Source organism: Accipiter gentilis, chromosome 10 (genome assembly GCF_929443795.1).
Source record: "Accipiter gentilis chromosome 10, bAccGen1.1, whole genome shotgun sequence".
Lineage (NCBI taxonomy): Eukaryota > Metazoa > Chordata > Aves > Accipitriformes > Accipitridae > Astur > Astur gentilis.
Genome location: NC_064889.1, coordinates 40,718,912 through 40,739,113, shown reverse-complemented (window position 1 = coordinate 40,739,113; position 20,202 = coordinate 40,718,912). Strand labels below are relative to the sequence as shown.

Below are 20,202 nucleotides of genomic sequence, written 5' to 3'. Positions count from 1 at the left end.
GAGAACGATACTCTGTTCATGGGGTGCTGGAAGGCAGGCACAAGGACACTACGCTCAGCAGTGGCAGGATCTCCAGCCAGCAACAAAAATGAGAACGAGAGTGTTGTGGCACCTGCAAGGTGTGGGTGAGCATTGCCTGCCTCGCCAGAGGTGCTGAGGCAGGCACATACTGGTGGCCCAGCACCGCGCTGGGCCCTGCTGCCCCTCTTGATGCACGGTGCACTCAGTTTCACTCAGTGCAGCTGCGCCGCCAAAAATCTCACTGGACTCCTTCTGGGCCCAAGAAAGGCGTCCAGTTCTGCACCCAGCAAAAGCTCCTGAATGGACAACTGCTCCTCACAGCACTCACAGAACAGGTTACCTGTGGAGAACCGGTGGGGTGCCTCGCTCGGAGCACCGCTGGCCTGGGCACTGGGCCCACCCCCTGCAGGGGAAAGCAGGAGGAGAGCAAAGAGCAGCAGCTCTGCTTTGCAGGCAGCCACTGAGCTGGCAAATCAGCAGGGTGCGGCCGGGGAGCCTGGACAGAGCCTGTCCCTGCTCCAGCACTTATCAGCTGGGCAGGCTGCGTGTACAGCAGGTGCACGTAGCAACCCCGCTGGTACCCCAGCACTGGCATGGCGAAAACCGCAGCCAAAGGCCGGCTGCTCTCTGCCCAGCAATGCAGGGGCTGTCCTTCCCTAGCCGAGCTCCAGGAGTAACTAGGACCCAATGACTGATTCTTGCGCTGCATCAGGAGATGCCAGAGCAAAGCAGGGAGAGTCATGTGATGGGATTTTCTCCTGCCACAGTCACAGGACTTATCTCTCGTGGGTCCCTTAGCAGGCACCACACGGAACTACCTGTGTGAACAAGAGCCTTCTCGCGACAGACTCCTGCTCGGTCTGGGGGGACGACGATGACAAGATGCCCCCCGTAGCCCTACCTCGAGCACTCCATCGCACGGCTGTCTTCTCTGTAAAGGACAGCATGTGCCGAGTCCAAGAACCCCCACCAGCCTCCAGTGGGACCCGAACGCTGCACCGAGCTCCCACCGTTCCCCGCTGTCCATCTCAGGGGCCGGCGAGGCTGCAGAGAAACTGAACGGGGCCTCCCCACGCCGCAGCGGTGCCTGGTGCCCTATGCCAGACAGGGGTCTGGCCCGGGGAGGGGAGCTCGGGGCCGCGGATAACGGGGCAGCACCGCTGCCGTGATGCCGAGCGACTGCTGCCCCGCGACCACCGCACGCTCCCGTGGTGCGGGCCCGGGCCCGGCCCTGAGGGCTGGCTGGTACCCGGGGGGGGGGGGACCGATAACGGGGCCGGGGCCTAGCCCCGACCTCCGCCCGGCGGCGTCGCGCGCCGTAACGTGTCCCGCAACGTCACGTGCTCCGCGGACTTTTCCCTCCGCCCGCGGCGGAAGAGCCCCTTTCCCCTTCCGGGCCGGGTCAAAGGGCGGCGGACGCGGCCCAGTCAGAATCCACCACGCGCGCCTGGCCGCGCGCACGCGCAGTGCCCGCCCGCCGGGGCCGCCCGAGTGCCACGTTCGAGGGCAGGCGGCCGCGCGAGGCGGCGGCGCTGACCAATCGCGGGCGACGCTGCGGGGAAAGGGTCCAATGGCGGCCCGCGGGAGGGGAGCGAGGTCGGCGGCCAACCCGCGGCGGCGGGCGGCGGGCGGTGCCCGGCCCGCCGGCGAATAGGAGCCGCGCGGCAACCCGGACGGCGGGCCCGAGCCAATGGCCGGCGGCGGCGGCGCGGCGCGGCGCGGCCAATGGGGGCGCGGCGGCGGCCGAGGGAGGCGGGTTTATAAGCGGAGGCGGCGCTGCGGCCGCACGCCCGGCCCGGCCCGTCCTGACCCGCCGCCATCAGCGACCATGGTGGGGCTCAGCGCGATCGCGGCGCTGCTCTGCCTCCTCCTGCCGCCGTCCGCTGCGGCCCTGGAGGAGGAGGACGGCGTCCTGGTGCTGCGCGCCGCCTCCTTCGAGGAGGCGCTGGCGGCGCACCGCTACCTGCTCGTCGAGTTCTGTGAGCGGGGCCGGGGCCGGGGCCGGGAGGGGGGGCCGCGCCGCTGCAGCGCTGGGCCGGGAGGAGCGAGCGAGCCGGCGGGCGGGCGCCGGAAGGGGAAGGGGGTGGAGGTGCTGAGGGATCGGGCTGCCCCGGTCCGCGGGGGGGGCGACCGCTGCCGGTGGCTGTGCGGGGCTGGGCTCGGCCAGAAGGCCGCCGAGGCGCTGGAGGGCGGGGGGGGAAGGATGGGCTGCCGGGCTCGGGGTGCGGGTTCTGCGCCGCCCTCGGCCCTGCCCCATGCCCGCTGGCGGGGCTCCCTGAGCCGGGGGGGGCTGCGGGAGCGTCGTGCCCGGGAGCGGGGGGGGGTTCCGGCTGACGCCCCGTCCCGCAGACGCCCCGTGGTGCGGGCACTGCAAAGCCCTGGCGCCCGAGTACGCGAAGGCGGCGGCAAAGCTGAAGGCGGAGGGCTCGGAGATCCGGCTGGCCAAGGTGGATGCCACAGAGGAGTCGGAGCTGGCGCAGCAGTTTGGCGTGCGTGGCTACCCCACCATCAAGTTCTTCAGGAACGGTGACAAGGCTGCTCCCAAGGAGTACACAGGTGAGCCGGGGTGGCAGGCCTCGCCACCCAGGTGCAGAGGGCAATGACGTGGCAGCGGGTCCTTGCACCTGATCCTTGTGCTCCCGTGTGTGCTGGTGTGGCTGGACAAGGTCCACTGTGACAGCGACCCATGGAGCAGAGCAAGAGGGGGAATGGCACCGCAGCAGATGTGCTCCAGAGGGCTGTTGTGCTTGGGGTGTTGAGGAATGGGTCAGCCTTCAGCAGGCTTTCTCACCTAAAGCTGGGGAAAGCCCTGATATGAGCTGAAGCGCATGGAATTGTTTTTGCGTAGAAAAGCAAAGCAATCCAAGCTTGACGTGTTGCTTGGCTTGACTTGAGCAATGTAGCGCCCAGAATTGAAAAAAATGCTTGGGCGGTTGGGTAAAGAGACAAACACAAGATGTAAGACAGAGCTGCAAGGAAGACCAAGATGAGCAGAATTCAACTAAACCAAGCCACACTGTGCTGGATGCTGAGGGTAACATCCAGAATACCAGTTTTGAAAGGGAAAGGTGATACATTTGCATGAAAAATGTTAGTATCTTGGGGAAGTGCTGTATTGCTTCTCCAAGTTTAAGAACGTGCTTGGGCTAGGAAGCAAGAGAAGGATGGCTTCCTGGGAGCCCCTTGTACCTTGACTTAACAATTAGGGATTAGCTTAATTACACCAGGAGTGAAAGGAAAAGAGTTGCGTAAACGATATCTTGATTCTTCCCGACCTCTTGGCCAGCTGTTGAACAGTCTATCTCAAAGCTTAGGGGTTTTGTGTTCTTAAACTGAGTCGGGGGAAAAAGTGAATTGATGTTCTTATCTTTCTGGTGTAGCTGGCAGAGAAGCAGATGACATTGTCAGCTGGCTGAAGAAGCGCACTGGCCCGGCTGCAACTACCTTGACGGACACTGCTGCAGCAGAGACGTTAGTGGATTCCAGTGAAGTGGTTGTGATTGGTTTCTTCAAGGTAGAGTTTGTGCTTCTGTTTGAGAAGCTCTTGCGTATATCTAGGGCCTTCCCTGCTTTCTGCCCCATGGGGACCTGACAGCTGGGGAAGGCTTTCTAAGTTGTGAAACACTTGCTGTCCTGCCTTACTTGCTCTTCCAGTTCTCTGGCTGGTAAGCCCTGGGATGTTTATGCTTCAGTTTGATGTGTCCCATGTGAGACACCTTTCTCTGTTCTCCAGGATTTGACATCAGAGCCTGCAAAGGAGTTCTTGTTGGCAGCAGAAGCCGTGGATGACATTCCTTTTGGGATTTCCTCCAGTGCTGATGTCTTCACCAAGTACCAGCTTAGCAAGGATGGCGTGGTCCTCTTCAAGAAGGTACTGGTTGGTGCAAAGCATGAGCACCACACTTGAGTCTTCTGCCTCTTCTTACCTCTTCTCTAATTAGTCAGGTTCAAATGAGGGCAGCCCTAGACAAAACAGCAAAAGATCCTGTGCTGTCAATCTGACCTGTTTCCAAGCCTCAGAGCCTGGGGGGGAGAACAGCAGAGACCACAGCCCCTTTGTGGGGTGGCAGAGCCCTGGGTCCCTTTGCAGGGCACAGCTGGCAGCAGAGGGGCCTGTAGTCGGCAGAGGGCAGCCTTGATGGTCTCCTGACCTGGTCCTGCCCTCCTGAAGCTGCTGGGTGTTGGGTCCAAGCTGTTGCTTCACTCACTTCCCTCTTTCTCAGATATCTGGCTGCAGTGCAGTAATGGTCAGCACGATGTTTGTAACTAGTGAGGCCTCCTGTGCCCCTCCCTGAAATTTGAAGGTCTTAAACAGAACAGCAGCCAAGTTCTTGATGGTTTGCCATGATGCTCTGTGATTGATTATGGCTTAGCCAAGTTGCTTTTAAGCATACTCAGTATTGACTTCTGCTGCAGTCAGTTGATGGCTGTGTCCAAGAGTTGTTCTGTCTCTCACACTGCTGTGGGTTCTGTGGCATAATGATTCCCATAAAGTTCCTAAGAGGATTTGCAGTTCCAGCTGACTAGGCTGGGGCAGTTGGATTATGTGCAGAGGGATGCTGGCCGTCTAAAGAATCAGAAATAAACTTACTGATGCCTTCTGCTATTAAAATCCAAGTTGCTTAGATGAAATTCTAGGTTTGAGAAGACAAGCAGATGTTCCTTAGACTTAGTGGTACTCCCTGTATGGGTGTGGTGAGGCAGGACAAAGCCACTTTGAGTTCAGACTTATTAAATCTGTAATCTAAGCAGTCATCAGTCTGACCAATTTGACAGGCTAAAGAGTTGAATGAAGTCTTATTTCATTCTCTTCTTTGTTCAGCTAAAGGAATATATTTTATTCCACTGTGCCTCTGAATTTGTAGTTATTTTTATGGTGCTAGAAGCCTGTAGACTGGAATTCTCAGTCGGAGGTCCCTTGGATCAGTATGGCTGAGGGTGCAAAGTAAATTATCTGGCTAATGTGTTCATAATGCTAGGGTTTTGCAACTAGAAAAGTTGGGGTGGGTGAAGGGAGCAGCATTTTGTTCTTGTCTGACTTACTACCTGTATCTTGCTGCTCTTGCGTGTATAGCTTTCTGTATGCTTTATTCCTAGCTAATGCTAGGCTGAAATAGCTGTTTGCAGGGGTTCGTGTCCTTTGGCAAACACTGAAGTCCAAATAGAAATGCACCTCTAAAACTGCCTCTTTGGGGCTGTGGAGAGTACCAGCATTTGGTCTGAGCAGGTAACATATGAGAATGCTCTGAAGGGGCTAGGTTACAGCTAGGACTTCCAGCACTGACAAGTAATTACCCCGGGTGTTACTGAGTTACCTGTATGTTTTCTCATATTTAGTTCTCTGTGGAATGGACTTGTGTTGATTTGATCTGATGTACTATACTCTAACCCTTAAGTCCTGTGAGCTCTGTTGGGATTTCTTCCTCTTCTGAAGAACTGGGGCAATGGCAGGACCAGTCTTTAACAGTAAAGGAATTTTCAAGCTATTTTCTGTAAGTGTAGTGAGCTTGGGTACATCTGGAATGAAAAGCAATCCTGCACCTGGCAGCTTCTGTCAGGTGTGTTAGGAGTGGGAGGAACCTTGGTCTGAAAGGCAGTTCATGAGCCACTGGAGGGCTGGGATGCTGCAAAAGTGCTCTTCTCTGCATGGAAGAAAGAAGGTGAGATGCTTTTCAGCCTGTGAATGCTGCTGCCTCCTTGGTCCTGTTTCAGTGTAATGTTGTGGTAGTGTCGTGAATCTATGTCCACCCCAAACCAAGGTGAAAATGAGCAGCAATGGTAACCAAATACAAAGGCATGAGAACCAGATAGTTTATTTTAACAACAGTTGTTTTTGGACTTTGGCTCAGCTTCCTGCAGTTAGTTGGGTCTAAACTGAGAGGGTTTGTTGGCTAGTCATTCTCATCTTATCCTTTGTGCAAGTTGTCCAGACTTGCAAAGGCCCTCAAATAACTGTTCTGAAGGTGCTACGGTGATGTTCAATACTCTTTAAAGTATGTACAAAGTTAACTTCCAATGTTAAGTGTTTTGCTTGGGTTTTTAGCCAAGAATGGTATGCTTCCTCTAACAGAAGGTTATTTGAGTCCACTCTGGCTTCTGCCAGTAACTCGAGCATTGCCCTGCCATGGGACTGCTGTGTTATCCTGCACATCCTCTCTTTAACCTTGATGGTCCTCTACAGCTGTTCCCTTTCCTGGCTGCCAGAGAGGGTTCTGAGAATCCTAGTCAGGGATACAGGTGATATCCTAATATAAAAAGGGATCTGGCACCTCTAGTGCGACGTGCGTGTTAAACACGTGCTGTTGTCTCTAACAACAGAGACTGAAACAACCCCACAGAGCTGAGTAAATTACTATTTACTTGCAGTGCATAGTGGGCTTTGCTGTCAGACTTCTTTCATAGCACTGTCTGGTTGAAGTGCTTGTGTCAGCTCTGACATTGCTCATTCTTGCAGAGCAGAAAGCTGCCTGTGCCCTTGTAGATTCTCACTGGTCTGCCTAATGCCTTCTACAAAGCTGTGTGGCAGCTGTTAAAAGTCCTCGTTGGTGACCAGTTTCACAAATTGTTTCATGATAGTGCAGAATAATGCCAAGATGTAAGTTGACTGTCTTGTTGCTGCTCTCCCTTTTTGCTGCTTGGGGGTGATTTAAGGTTTTGCTTGCCAGGAAGATGAACATCTTGATCTAGATTTTATGTGAACATGTGGTGACCTTGCTGAGATGGAAGTCTGCTTTGAATAAGTGCACCTGAGATCCATTGGAGCAGGGACTCTGGTGTGAATGCATCTTATTTCTTGAAGGAGATTTGTATGGGAAATGGAAGTGTTTTAATGCAAGAATATCTGGTTTTGCAGTTTGATGAAGGCCGTAACAACTTTGAAGGGGATCTCACAAAAGATAATTTACTGAACTTCATCAAGTCTAATGCATTGCCTCTGGTCATAGAGTTCACTGAACAGGTAGGTCTTTAGATAATTGGTAAGGCTTCTTCCCATAGCTACTGCATGAATATAACAAAGCTTGAATTGTAGGTTGTGTGGTCATATTTTATCTTGGGGCTGACACCTGTTTGGGGTTATGGAGAAATGTGAAGAACACAAGGGAAAGGAGGCATAAACTTGCCATTCAAAGCAGTCCTGTAGTGTTGGAAGCTCCTGTGGTCTAGTCAGAATAGCAGAACCAAGCTAGTCTTGACACTGATTTACCTCTCTTCCAAAAGTAAAGTTTATTTTCTACTCCTCAGACTGCTCCTAAAATCTTTGGAGGAGAGATCAAGACCCATATACTGCTGTTCCTACCAAAAAGTGTGTCTGACTATCAAGAGAAACTGGACAACTTCAAGAGTGCAGCTGGAAACTTCAAAGGGAAGGTGAGATGGATTTCTTGGATTATGAATTCACTGACCACCTCCTGCAGACAAGTGTAGCACTGTCTATATCCACTTAACAGCTGTGGAGGAGGACTTGAAGCTAGCTTGCTCTCTACCTGTGTCTCTTGATAATAGGTGACTGAGTCACTTACTGGCTTGCACAACTATTGAAGGAATAGCAGTTAATTCCTGACTTTCCTTCTTGCAGATGTAAATCTGACTCTGCCTTAATCAACATCAGTGCCAGGTCTGTGCGCGTGCTGCTTGAACTGTTGCGGCTCCAGCATTTGTGCTCTGACAGGGTGCCCTCATAATGGGCTTGGAGAAGGAATAGGGGCCAGTTCAGCTACTGCCCATGCAAGTGCATGTGTAAAGTATCGATAGCCAAGAGGCACTCATCTTCACCATAGTGCTTTTGACTTTTTCTTCCAAAGATCCTGTTCATCTTCATAGACAGTGACCACAGTGACAACCAGAGAATTTTGGAGTTTTTTGGCCTAAAGAAAGAAGAATGTCCAGCTGTACGTCTGATCACGTTGGAGGAAGAAATGACCAAATACAAACCTGAATCAGATGACCTCACAGCAGACAAGATCAAAGAGTTCTGTAATAAGTTCCTGGAGGGCAAGATCAAGGTAATAAAGATAAATGCTGCTGGTGGTAAACCTACTGGTTAAGCAAGCATGAAAAAGTCCTCCTTGTGAGGAGTTGTGTGAGTCGTCTGGAGAAAATCCTTCCAACTAATGTACAGAGAATCTAGTGGGGTTTGTGCTGAGAAACAGAAGGCAAAACTACTGGGGCATGAAGACTGTAAGAAAGCAAGCTATATACTGGCACCCAAGTACAATAAGAGCCTGCTCTTTCTGCTGCTTATGGGTAACTGTGCTGTTTATCCAGTTGCTCCTTCTGCCAGCAATCTGTGGAAGGTGTGAAATTGTGTGCCACAGTTTAAAGAGCTTTCAGCTCTAATCTGTTGGAGGTAGCCAGATGCAGCTTACTCCAGTAGTGACTGTTTAGCTAAACTCAGTCCTGTGGGAATGATACTGTCAGCAATATCATTTCCTTCCTACAGAGCTCAATTGCAGTTCTCTCTGCACAAGAGCACCTGTTTATTCCCATTTGTTCTGGGTGGGAAGGAGACTTTCTGTAAGCAGAAGAGGAAGTGACTGATTCATCTGATTGCTCACAGCCTATGATTGAGGCACTGAGGGGGGTGGTTAAATTTGGGTTTCCAGGATATGTGATTGCATGTACATTCCAAGCAGCTGTGTAGCAAACTATCTCTGAATTTTCCTTCTTATTCCAGCCCCACTTGATGAGTCAAGATCTTCCTGAAGACTGGGACAAGCAGCCTGTCAAAGTTCTAGTTGGGAAGAACTTTGAAGAAGTTGCTTTTGATGAGAATAAGAATGTCTTTGTAGAGTTCTGTAAGTATCTTTCAACAGCTGATTCCAAGTAACTGGCATGAAAGGAGTGCCAGAATATGGCATGACCAGGATTAGGGAGAAAGCATCTTAACAGAATCTAAGCCACAGAGTTGAAAAGGTGCATTGGTTGAAAAGATGCTTGTGAACTGTCTGGTGTGGGGTCTGAGGGGGAGTGGTGGTGGTAACTTGTTAGGTTGTTGGTGCTAGCCATGTTTTTGTAATTAACAGATGCCCCCTGGTGTGGTCACTGTAAGCAGCTGGCTCCTATCTGGGACAAGCTGGGAGAGACCTACAGGGACCATGAGAACATTGTCATTGCCAAGATGGATTCGACAGCCAATGAAGTAGAGGCAGTGAAAATCCACAGCTTCCCCACACTCAAGTTCTTCCCTGCAGGCTCTGGCAGAAATGTAAGGCGGCAGCTGACCTTTATGCAGATCACCTAACAAGGGAGCACTAGAAATGCTTAGTTGCCTGCTGCTTGAGTTCTGTTTTGGACAAGGCCTTTGGGAGGGCTCTCCATTCTGTAGGGATGGAACACATCAAGTCTACAGGACATCTGAGACCCTTTGTGGGGGGCTGGGCTGTAGGAGAGAGTTTGGTGGGGGTGGGAAGTGGGAATGGGGAAAAGAGGGAGCATAGCAGAGGACAGTGTGCTCATCTGCAGGCTATTCTTTCCTCGCAGTGATCTCTGAAGTCTAGTGGCTGAGCTGTTTTCCTTCGTCTCATATGGGTGAAGGTGAATTTTTAAATTCCCTTTTGCTTGGCATGTTAACTGTTGCTCAGAAAGAGAATTCTCCTTTCCAGGGGTGTGGTTCTGTAGGTGCCCATAACCATTATCTTGATGTTTTTTCCTGTGTAGGTAATTGACTATAATGGGGAGAGGACACTAGAAGGCTTCAAAAAATTCTTGGAGAGTGGAGGTCAGGATGGGGCAGCAGCTGATGATGTAAGTAATATTAATACAGTACTCTGGGCCTTCAGAATGTGGAGCATGGGTCAGATCTGGTGCTATGCTTGAATCCTCAGCCCTGAATAAGATCCTGGATTGTTATGTGGCAGGAAAGGATACTGTTGGTGAACAAAAGTGCCCACATCACAAAATGTGATCTGTTCAGTTGCAGCCTGGCTGGCCATTGGCCTGTAATGGACTCCTTTTATTGACAACACTTCAGTTGCGTGTGAAATAAATGTTCTTGGGAGGCTTAAGCACAAATGCATGGAAACTGTTGATGATATAACCTCTAAATGTGCACGAGCTGTGTCTAGTGGTTGTGCAAACTGCTGGAGTACTTAGAGGGCTTGTTTTTTATTGAGAACTCCTGCTCAGCACCTGGAACTTGAGCATTGTGGTGGACATTACATATGCAGTATATCTAGTTGGAAGCTCCTCATGTGCTGGGGTGGAGGGTGTTACAGGTGCAGGTAGTGCCTTCCAGGGGGTTTTCTAATCCTTAAGGTCCCAAATTCAGAGCTCTTGGTAGAAGTCTCTGGATCTTTTGTTAACATGGCAGCAGAGAATAGTGAACAGATTAGTGATGCTGTTCTGTGCTTGGTTTTGGATCTGCCTAATGTGCCAGAAGCCAGCAGCTGTCTTTGTAACCCATACAGGATCTGGAGGACCTGGAGACAGATGAAGAAACAGACCTTGAGGAAGGTGATGATGAGCAGAAAATCCAAAAGGATGAGTTGTAAAGAGAAGACTGATCTACATCACCCAAAAAATCAGACACTAAATTGGCTGCTGTTATGCAGTCCAGTGAGTCAGAAACCCATTAAGATTTAAAGCAGAAGGTGAATGACTGGAAATCCAGGGATTGGCTTTTAAAATAACACTTTACCCTCACTTGTCTGTACACTTGACTATCTTTTCTTTCTTTTTGCTTCAGAAGGGATCTGTCACTAGGTAGCCAGCCCAGCCAGCTGGGCTTGTTTTTTTATTGTGATGTACTTTTTTTGTACACAGCTGTTTGAAGTATTCTGTTCTTCTGGGTAGAAGCAGATTGTGAAGCGGTAGCATGAGTTCAATGGTCCAACATTCTGGAGCCTTGCCACTAACATCTTCCAAGAAAGCTTTTTTCCTTTTTTTTAATTTTAAAACTAAAGCCCATAATTCATTTCTGCACCTGGCAGGGTCCTAATGGTCTCAGCTGTTCTCTGGAAATCAGCCTTCAGTATATGTAGGGGAAGAGGCAGTAGGCTGATGGCATCATCCTGGTGAAAGGTGTATGTGAAGGTGCTTCTCTTCATGCTGGCCAGATGTTTCCTTTCCCCTCTGCTTTAAGACACTTGGAGATGACTATTCCAAACACCTGGAAGGGTGGAATACTGTGTGCACTGGCTGTGGCAGGCTCTGAGGGTGGAGGTGATCACTGGCTCACCAGCTTAGATGAGACCTAGCTGTGTTGCCATCCTTTCGATCAAATGCAAGACTGTTTTGCAGTCACTTTCCATGCATTATTTTGAATGGGTTGACCAGGTAGGTGGGTGGTGTGGGAGGGCCTGATAAAATAGATCAAACAGGACACTTGCAATTACTGGGTTTTGGGGAGGAACTTGAACAGGGGAGTGCCTCAAAGGCCTGAGCTGCATCAGGCTGGTTCTTAGCATTCCGCTACAATAACATTGGAACTGAATTTGTTGGCCAAATAAAGTTGAGATTTTAATACTACTCTGTTTCTTTGTCTTTATCAGAATATAGAATGAATAAATTTGAACCTGACCTGAAAGAGGATCAGACTTCTAGGGTCATTCTCAAGGGGCTCTGCCAAAATAGTGTGTGTTTGTCAGCTTTCTCAAACTTTCACTAAATACCACTTTCTTGAGAGAAACTATTCTTTTTGAATGCTTCCACTTTTGCAGGTGGCTTCTGGTACCTTAACCTGAAGAAATTTGTATTGTGTAATCTATAAAGGAAAAGAACTTCAAGATGACCATGTCATGTCCAGATTAAATCAGCTTGGGCAGGCAGACAACTAACAGCTCTGTTAGCAGTGAGTGGATGTTGGCCTGGGCTCTGAGAATAAATGGCTCAGCTTGCCAGCTGGCTTGAGGTGAGAGGACCTCTCTGCTCTTGAGCAGTTAACCAAGGAATTTGCCTACAGGGAAACCTGGGGCTGCCTGTAGCTCTGCTAGTCAGGCTCACATGATCCAGTGAGCTACATTGCTATTTCCAAACCAGTCACTTAGTGCTGAAAATATTTTTGTAAGAAAATATGCTATAAATGTCACAGGGGAGGGCATGGTGAAGCTAGACAACTCGGAAGGCTACTGGTGCCTGTCAGTGAACATGGGTGCGCTGGGGTGGTAGAACAGGAGTGTTGTACAACACTTGTCTGCAGCACCAGCTCCAGCTTCCTCCTTTGGTTCCCCTAGGAACAGAGCCCCTGCTGAGTCCTGGCATGGTCTACAAAAACCTTCGGTGCAGCAGCACCTCAGCTGGGGTTGAACTGGCAATTGCTGACTGTGGGATCAGAAAATGGCGTTTGCTACTGCCTGTTCTGTTCATAATAAGTTGTGTTGTGTTTGTGACTGTTACCTGCAGTTAATGTGGAGAAGGATCTTAGAAGATGCCTCCCTCCAGGGCTGTGACCTCACATATCTGAAGGCAGGCAGGGGACTTGCTCTTAGTGTAGCCCAGTGTCTGTTGCTGTACCCCAACAGAGCAGGCAGTGCTAGCAGCCAGTGTTGGGGCTGGTTAGTGGTAGCTGCCTTCCGTTTTGGAGTGGGGAGGAAGAGAGCACTGCTAGTAAGAATTTCCACTGGAAGGTGCTGGCTAGGACTCTGCTCAGAGAGGTCCTTTTTTGTGGAGCCAGTTAAAGTGTAAACAAGGCTGAGCTCTGCAGTGGTTCTCCCCTGTTTATGGTCTGAGACCTTGCTCAGCTCAGAGGAGGGGGGCTTTTCTCATACACCAAGGCTTCTCTTGGCAGAGCAGGACTCCATCAGTCATGTTTTGTACACAGCTAATTGCTGTTCCAAGAAAGCAAGCTGAAGTGTTCTGTCTCACAGCAGATAGCTCAGCCTCCCATTGCAGTGTGTTCTGTCTGATGTAACCCTGAGCAGAGGTGCTTGGCAAAAAGATCAATGCATTTGCCAGAAGATAAACAAGTGCAGGCAGTTCTCAGGTGTGTGGCTGACGAAGCTGTTGGCATCACTGCTGGCAGGGGTTCAGGACAAGGGTCTGTTGCAGGGCGGGGCAGAATGAAATCTCTGTGACTCCTAACATGGTACAGGGATTTTTCCCAACACCTGCATGGACAATCCCCATCAGGATGAAACAGAGAACAATGTGCTCATGTATCTGAAATGACCAAACTTTGAGGGGAAAAAGCATGGAGGAGCAGTTGTTGCTTGAACCCTTGATGGATCTGAAAGATTCTTCTGTGGTAGATGATCTGTTTTGGGCCTTTGACAGCCACAGTTGGAAAGTAAAGAATGCAGGAACTGTCTGGTGGTGGTGCTATTCTTCAGCTATTTTTCTGAGGCTGTTCTGTAGAAGTCTGCCCTTCTGTAGCAGCTGGTTCCAAGTTTGAAGTAGGACATTGAACACCACAGACTGGCATTGTAGGCTTCTGGTTCTGCGCCTGCATCAGGAGCACCAGCAGCACCTCTGTCCTTGTGAGGGCACAGATGATATCCAACGTGCTGGTGGTGTTCTCCATGCTTAGCTGTACACTGTCTCACAGTTGTGCCGGGTAGCACAGCTCATTCTGCTCCTTTCAAGTTGTCTGATGCAACTACAGAAGAGTGACTTAGTTCTGAATGTATTTGGCACCATAGCTCTGACACGTCTGCAGTGTGCTGGCTGGTCGGTACATGAGCGGCTGGTTCCCCTCACTTGGTGAGCCTGTGTGTGTCTCTTCTCTGGCATGTGTGTGTGTGAGGGCTTGCTGCTGGGAAGTTCTGTTTTCAGGCCCTTGGGCTCCTCTGAAGGGCTATCCATGCAAAAGCAAGAGTAGATTTGACCCTTTGGATGGGCACATCAACAGGTGGGTGGTAAGATGAGACACCAACTTCTGCCCAAAAGTGGGAGGCTGCGGGCCTGGGCAGCTCGATTACGAAGTATCGTGGCAAACAGCATGAGCTGCATGTCCTCAAAATAGCCCGCGGGAGCCTATATAATGCGATGCCGCTGGAGAACCATCAGTCCTGGGCCAAGGGCCTGCGGGTGAACTGCGTGTGCCCAGCGCCACCTCCTGCATGTGCCATGGGAGTGTAGGGAAAGCTCGGTGGCCGCCACTTTCCTGCCAGCGAGGGAGACTTGCACCCACTGGGGACACGGACACAGCCGCGGAGGGAGCACAGTGGCGTGGGTGCCATCACACCTCCATAGTGAGGAGAAAGTGACAGGCAGAAGAGGAGAAAGCAGCGCTTCGAGGCCAGCGAGTGGTAGGGCCGAGGACTGAGCAACTCCGGCTGCTCCTACAGCCCCCCATGCCTCTGCTCCTCCTCTTCCTCTGCAGTGTCTGAAGGCTGCGATCAGCATGAAGGACTATTACCCAGCCTCAATGCCCCGGTATAGTCGGTACGCCCGGAGACTGAGAGCCTCACGCACTGTGCACTTCCCCAATGATGTCGTCTTTCAGGACCACATCAGGCAGGGGGACCTGGAGCAGGTGGGCAGATTCATACGTGCCAGGAAGGTGACGCTGGACACCATCTACCCCTCTGGTGAGTGCTGCCAGGGTTGGCAGAGCTGGAATCTGCGCAGCAGCATGGCTCAGCTGGGCCACAAGGGAGATGAGCGAGCTGTGTGGCCAAAACTAGGATGTGGGCCACCTTCAGCAGGGTGACAGGTTGGAATCGAGTCGTTTTCCTCCCTAGTGAGGAGTAGTGCCTCCAACATTGCTAAGCAGCGCCCAAGAGAGCTCTGTGCCAGTGCCCCAACATCTTCCCTCAAGGGCACAGTCAGCGTACGCTGCGGGAACGGGGCAGTTTGCCCCCTGGGTGCCTTCAAGGCACGACAGCGCACCTGCAGTGTGGCGTGACCTAGAAAAGCAGCAGTGAGCACAGGCTGGTCTGTGGCGCTCTGGATGGGACAGTAGGGCTCTTGCCTTCTGCCCCGGTTTGGGGGAAGAGTAGGGAGAAGCAAGGCTCTGCACCTTGTGCCTGACTCTGTCCATTTCTCACCAACACTGTTCTCCCTTGCGCGTTCAGATCTGTGGACTTGCGGCACTTATGTTTCTGGGGGAGGCATTGTGTTACGTTTGCACCTAACCTCACTAGCAACTGTTTCTGGAATGCCTTGATCCGTACTGGCTGGTGCAGAGCCCAGATTTGTCCCTTTCTTGTGCTTGGCTTCAGCTTCTGCTGTCACATGGCTAGGGAGACAGGGTCTCAAATGACCCCGTGCTTCCTCCTATCTATACTGGTTGCTTCATTACTTGCTCCGTAAGGAGCTTCCGAAACTTGGACAGAGCAGGACCCTGCAGACACTCTTCTCAAGTCACCATGTGAGTCCTGGCTGGGACTTGGGGCAGGCCGCTGGCCGGGAGCTCTGCAGGAGAGGGCAGCTCCTCCGCCCTTACAATCTGTCCTGCCTGGCCTAGACGGGAGGTGGCTGCTACGCCATCTTAGATGAGGTATTTATGGTGTGGAAGGGGAACAGAAACCTGTGGCAGCTCCTCTTGCTTCCTCAGTCTTTGCTTCTTTCCCCAAGCTCATCTCCCCAGTAATGAGGGTTTGCTGGCACCCCTCTTTCCTGGGCTGTGGACAACCTGCACTTGTAAGCTCAGCATTAAGACTCCCTGCCCAGCCCAGCGCTAACAAATCCTTTCCCCCTAGGCATGGCAGCCCTCCACGAAGCTGTGCTTACTGGAAACCTGGACTGCGTCAAGCTCCTGGTTAAATATGGCGCAGACATCCACCAGAAAGATGAGAATGGGTGGACGCCCCTGCACATGGCCTGCAGCGATGGCTACGCTGACATAGCCAGGTGAGAAGCCCCTCGCCTGGGCTGCGACAGGACACCCCTGCGTTGCAGAGCCCCAACAACCACAGACGACAGTGACAGGGCTGGAGCGGGCTCCGGGTGCCTCGTCCTAGGAGGGTGCCCCATACCGGAGGTGCACGCGGGACCGCCTGGGCCTTAGAGCTCCCTGCAGCCGGGGGTCAGGGCAGTGGGCTCCGGGGGGGCCCGGCCGGCTCAGCTCCCTGTCTCCTGCAGGTACCTCATCTCCCTGGGGGCCAGCCTGGAGGCTACCACCGACGCTGGGGAGAAGCCCTCGGACCTCATCGACCCCGAGTACAAGGACCTGGTGGAGCTCTTCCAAGCCACCACGATGGACTGAGGCGGGGCACGGCGAGGAGCAGGCCCCGAGGGCCGCGAGGGGCCGGGGCGGCGGGGCTGCGCCGGGCCCGAGGGCCGGGGCCGGGCCTGGGCTGGGCCTGGGCCGGCGGCCGGGCGGGGGCTCGCTCGGTACCGCGTCTCGGGAACCACTTTGTACTTTTCCAATAAAGCATCTCGGACACCGCCGCCGTCGGGCCTTGCGCCGGGGACCGGGGACCGCGGGTGGCATCGGGCGGGGGCCCGAGTGTGGGCGGGGCGGGGCCGGGTGCGACGCGAGCGGGGGGCAGGGCCGCGCCTGCGCGCTGCGGCGCTTCCGTCGGGGCCCGAGGGCGAGCGGAGGCGGGAGCCGGGCCCAGGTGAGGGGCGCGCGTTGCCATGGCGACGGGTAGGGGGCGGCCCGCGGCCTAGCCCCGGCCTGGCCGCCCTCTCCTTTCTCCCCGCAGCCGCGCCGAGCCGAGCCGCGCCGCCGCCGCACCGCCGCCATGGCCAGGTGAGCCCCGCCCGGCCCCGGGCCCAGCCGCGGCTCCGGGCCTGGCTCAGCCCCGCGCTTCGCTTTCAGCTCCCCCGTGTCCCGTGTGGTCTACAACGGCAAGCGGAGCGGCGGCCCGCGCTCCCCCGGCGCCGGCAGCGAGATCTTCACGCCGGCCCACGAGGAGAACGTGCGCTTCATCTACGAGGGTGAGCGGGGGAGGAGGCCGCGGAGCTCGGGGGAGGGTCCCGGGGCTCGGGGGGGCCCGGCTGGGCCTGCACCCGGGCGAGCGGCCCCCTCACCCGCGTCCCCGCAGCCTGGCAGTGCGTAGAGCGTGACCTGCGCAGCCAGATGGGCTCCGAGCGCGGCCTGGTCGAGGAGTACGTGGAGAAGATGCCGAACCCTAGCCTCAAAGGTGAGGGGGGCGGGGGGCACCCTCCCCCGGCTCTTGCCGGAGGAGATGGCCGGCCCCGGGGAGGGCTGCGATGCGGCCTCTGCCGCCAAAGGCTCTCCTGTCTTCCCTGCAGCATTTAAACCTGTCGACCTGGGTGATCTGAAGAGGAGGAACACACAGGATGCAAAGAAGTCCTAAGGCGGGTCGTCCCTGCGGATCGGCTGGTCTCCTAAGGTCCTCAAGCAGATTTAATTTGAGATTTTGTGTTGATTTTCTCCTCTGGTCTGTACTCCCAAAAGCCCGCGGGAGAGCCAGTCAGCTTTGGGGCTGGCTCTGAAGCTACCTGAAATCAAAGATGCTCAGGGGCTCACCGAGGATGCCCAGAGCCTGTTGCATAGGATTCCAGTCCCCCACTCATAGCTTTCTCTGGCCTCAAGCTGTCCTTACCCACTTCATGCTGGGCTCGCAGATATCCCATTCTCCTTCCATCTCTGCCCCTGGCCTGTTGAGTACATGGGCTCCCTAGGCTCTGGTGTGCAGCAGGGCAGAGCAGAGTGGCTGTGTTGTCAGTAGAGGCAGCGCTAGTTCTCCGCTCGCTTCTGTGCACCAAGGATCCACTGCTGGGGTGGGCCGGGGGGAGAAGGAAGGAGAGTTGGTTCTGTCCTTCTGCCTCGGGACAGACAGCCCCAGTTCAACACCCTTTGCGCAGCTGACTGCTGGGCAGGTCACAGTCTGGCTGTTCCTTGCTCCCTTGTGGGAGGGCTTAATTTGTACCTGGGCTGCTAGCACTTGGGACTCACAGTGCTGCCAGAGCTCATGGGTCTGTATCTGAGGCGGGATTTTCTTTGTGCTTAGATGGGGCCAGGTCTCTGTGGTGCTGGAGCTGCTCCTCTCTCCCCGCAGATCGAGAGAGACAGGGTGTCAGCACTGGCCCCAGCCGCAAGCGCCTGAGAGGTGCTCAGAGGGAGGTGTTGGGCTGCGTTCAGGCCCCCTGCCTCAGTACTCTGGCAGCTCCATGGGAGGTGGCAGCGGTGGGGGGCGGCTGGTGCTGGCTGTGTGGAAAGAAGCTCGTTGGCATCCTTGCCTGAGCAGCGCCGTGCTGTTTTATACTAACACCATTTTCCAAACGTGCACCCTTGGAAGAGAATTGGTGGAAGTGTCACTCTGGGGGAGCTGCCATGGTTAGTGTAACTCGCACTGGGGTGGGCTTTCTTGGGACCTTCACTCCTGGCAAGGCTCAGGTGGTTTCTGCATCATCGCCTCTGAGTGAGGGAGAGCAACTGTGCCATCCTTGCCTGTTTGAGCAGAGCAGCCATGCCAGCTGGGGGGCTGCTCTGTGCCCCCAGAAGACCGTGGGGAGTGGCGGGAGCAGCCCCCTGCCTGCCTGTGCTCCGAGCTGGCAGGGAGGGGGCTGCCGGGTGCTCTGCCCCACGCCAGTGGGCTTTGGGAGGGGTGCAGGGGAGTTGTGGCTGCCATTACCTTTCCTTTGTTGAGTCGTTGAGCTATACTGTTCCCTTTTTTTTTTCTGTTGTCTGTCACTTGAGGAGTGTTGTAAATAAAAGCTGGTGTCCTTTTGGGTCTGCCTCTGTGTGACACTGCCGGCACAGCTCTGCAGCTGCCTTGGCCAGGTGCAGGGCCGATCTGTCAGCTGTTGGCCACAGGGGTTGTGTCTGGCGGTGGAGCAGCGTGCAGGATGCTGCCAGGCTGCTCCTGATGGTGATGGTGTGCCGTGCCTGGCTTGACACTGCAAAGGCCTGGGAGAGGTTTGTCTCAGCTGTAGCATCCTGGTGAGCTGTTCCCTGCCCGATCGTCTCCTGCTTGCTTGGCTGCCTGTGCCCGCAAGCTGCATGTGCACGCTGGTCTCTTGGTCCTGGCCCATGTACGCCTGCAGCCTTGCTGGGGCAGGGGCCTTGTTCTTCCCTTTTTTTAGACTTCCACAACGTTCCTATTTTGTTGCTGAAGCCCTGTGTTTTCCATTTTAGACTTCAGTGCTGGCAATAAAGGCCAGGGCTTTCTGTGCCTTTTCAGGCCTGATCAAGTCCTAAGGAGAAGTAACGCAGAGAGCAGAAGCTGCCTCTTACTTCTATTTCTTTTAAAATTTTTTCCAGAAGGGATCTTGGCCTTGCATTTGCTCTGGGCTCTTAATTTCACCGCAGGCATGTGCAGCCTGGCACTGCGTGCTGGTAGCACAATGCCCTTGGGCGCTGGCAGCCCTCCTGCAAGCCAGCATCCTAGGAGCTGTCGCTGGACCAAAGATTTAAATGTTGAGACTATTAATACACTCGTATCCTCTTCCCTCCCCTGCTTTAATGGCATTTAAACTATACTTAGCATTGCTAGAATTTCTCCTCAAGTGCATCTCTACACTTAGCCACGACCCTGTTTACCTCCCATCACCAAAACATTCCCGGGGTGCACGCATGCCGGGGCGCGCTGCCCAGTTCTGGCACAGTGGGACGGTGCCTCGGCCCCCTGTTGCTGCTGTCTCTGCCGGAGCTGCCCATGGGCCCGCTTCCTCACCCCGTCACTGCCAGGCCCCGCTTCCTCTCAGCCAGTGGGGAGTGAGTGTCCTTGGGGGAGCAGGGGCAAGAGGTGACAGTTCTCGCTGTTGTGGCCCCTCTCCTTCAACTTTTCCTGCAGGAGAGGCCCCGTGGTGTGCCCCATGTCGGGGGAGCGTGGCGGACGAGTGGCTGTCCTGGCTGGAAGCCCCAAGCGCATCTGGAGCTGTGTCCTGGGTCCGTGGGTCCTGAGGGTATGGGAAGGGGCTCTGCTGGGGCTGGTGGCACTGGAGGAAGGAAACCCATCCCAGCCTGCTGGTTGGGGGACCCCCTGCACCTCGGGGCCGCTGAGGGAGGGAGCGGGACGAGGCTGTGTGCGTGGGCAAGAGCTGCCCCAACACACCAGCAGCTGGCTGGACTGCCGCAGCCCCCCAGCAGCTCGTCCGCGGATCGTGCCCCCCATGCTCTGGTGCAGAGAGCTGTAGCCGGCTGGCTCGCTGCTCTGACGGCTGGGCAGGGACGGCTCGGCAGGGATGGCTCATGGCTCATGGCCAGGTGCGGGATGGGGGTCTGTGCAGTGCCGACCCCCCTTCCTTGCCAGGCCGGGCAGGCTGCTGGCCTGCTTCCACGGAGCCCGGCACTGTTCCCCACGGCTGGGTGCATGCTGCAGACATTGTCTGAGACTGTCCTGGAGGCTGCAACAGTGTCCCTGAGCCTGAGAGCATGTATGGGGGTCC

The 20,202-nt window shown here is 54.3% G+C and overlaps 3 protein-coding genes across 3 annotated transcripts; all 3 read left to right on the top strand.

Annotated features, from left to right (window-relative positions):
• Window positions 1-1,788: 1,788 nt before the first annotated feature.
• Window positions 1,789-11,487, top strand: P4HB (prolyl 4-hydroxylase subunit beta). Its single transcript, XM_049812612.1, has 11 exons — window positions 1,789-2,000; window positions 2,371-2,577; window positions 3,402-3,535; window positions 3,755-3,892; window positions 6,875-6,979; window positions 7,264-7,389; window positions 7,824-8,024; window positions 8,696-8,816; window positions 9,045-9,226; window positions 9,679-9,765; window positions 10,428-11,487. Exons 1-11 carry the CDS (start codon window positions 1,850-1,852, stop codon window positions 10,509-10,511), a joined length of 1,536 nt encoding a protein of 511 aa, XP_049668569.1. The 5' UTR covers window positions 1,789-1,849; the 3' UTR covers window positions 10,512-11,487.
• Window positions 11,488-14,272: 2,785 nt separating this feature from the next.
• PPP1R27 (protein phosphatase 1 regulatory subunit 27) lies at window positions 14,273-16,127 on the top strand. The gene is made up of 3 exons (XM_049811921.1): window positions 14,273-14,486; window positions 15,600-15,750; window positions 15,982-16,127. The coding sequence occupies exons 1-3, from the start codon at window positions 14,300-14,302 to the stop codon at window positions 16,103-16,105; spliced, it is 462 nt and encodes a 153-aa protein (XP_049667878.1). The 5' UTR covers window positions 14,273-14,299; the 3' UTR covers window positions 16,106-16,127.
• Window positions 16,128-16,397: 270 nt separating this feature from the next.
• Window positions 16,398-18,544, top strand: MCRIP1 (MAPK regulated corepressor interacting protein 1). Its single transcript, XM_049811919.1, has 5 exons — window positions 16,398-16,460; window positions 16,548-16,594; window positions 16,664-16,782; window positions 16,890-16,988; window positions 17,101-18,544. The coding sequence occupies exons 2-5, from the start codon at window positions 16,587-16,589 to the stop codon at window positions 17,163-17,165; spliced, it is 291 nt and encodes a 96-aa protein (XP_049667876.1). The 5' UTR covers window positions 16,398-16,460; window positions 16,548-16,586; the 3' UTR covers window positions 17,166-18,544.
• Window positions 18,545-20,202: the final 1,658 nt, after the last annotated feature.

Bases quoted from the DNA above. Each gene is read 5' to 3' on its own strand.
- P4HB (XM_049812612.1), top strand. From the start codon at position 1,850: ATGGTGGGGCTCAGCGCGATCGCGGCGCTGCTCTGCCTCCTCCTGCCG. The intron at 6,980-7,263 runs GTAGGTCTTTAG...TCTACTCCTCAG, and splicing joins TCATAGAGTTCACTGAACAG to ACTGCTCCTAAAATCTTTGG. The intron at 8,025-8,695 runs GTAATAAAGATA...TTCTTATTCCAG, and splicing joins TCCTGGAGGGCAAGATCAAG to CCCCACTTGATGAGTCAAGA.
- PPP1R27 (XM_049811921.1), top strand. From the start codon at position 14,300: ATGAAGGACTATTACCCAGCCTCAATGCCCCGGTATAGTCGGTACGCC. The intron at 14,487-15,599 runs GTGAGTGCTGCC...CTTTCCCCCTAG, and splicing joins GGACACCATCTACCCCTCTG to GCATGGCAGCCCTCCACGAA. The intron at 15,751-15,981 runs GTGAGAAGCCCC...TGTCTCCTGCAG, and splicing joins GGCTACGCTGACATAGCCAG to GTACCTCATCTCCCTGGGGG.
- MCRIP1 (XM_049811919.1), top strand. The intron at 16,783-16,889 runs GTGAGCGGGGGA...GCGTCCCCGCAG, and splicing joins CGTGCGCTTCATCTACGAGG to CCTGGCAGTGCGTAGAGCGT. The intron at 16,989-17,100 runs GTGAGGGGGGCG...TCTTCCCTGCAG, and splicing joins GCCGAACCCTAGCCTCAAAG to CATTTAAACCTGTCGACCTG.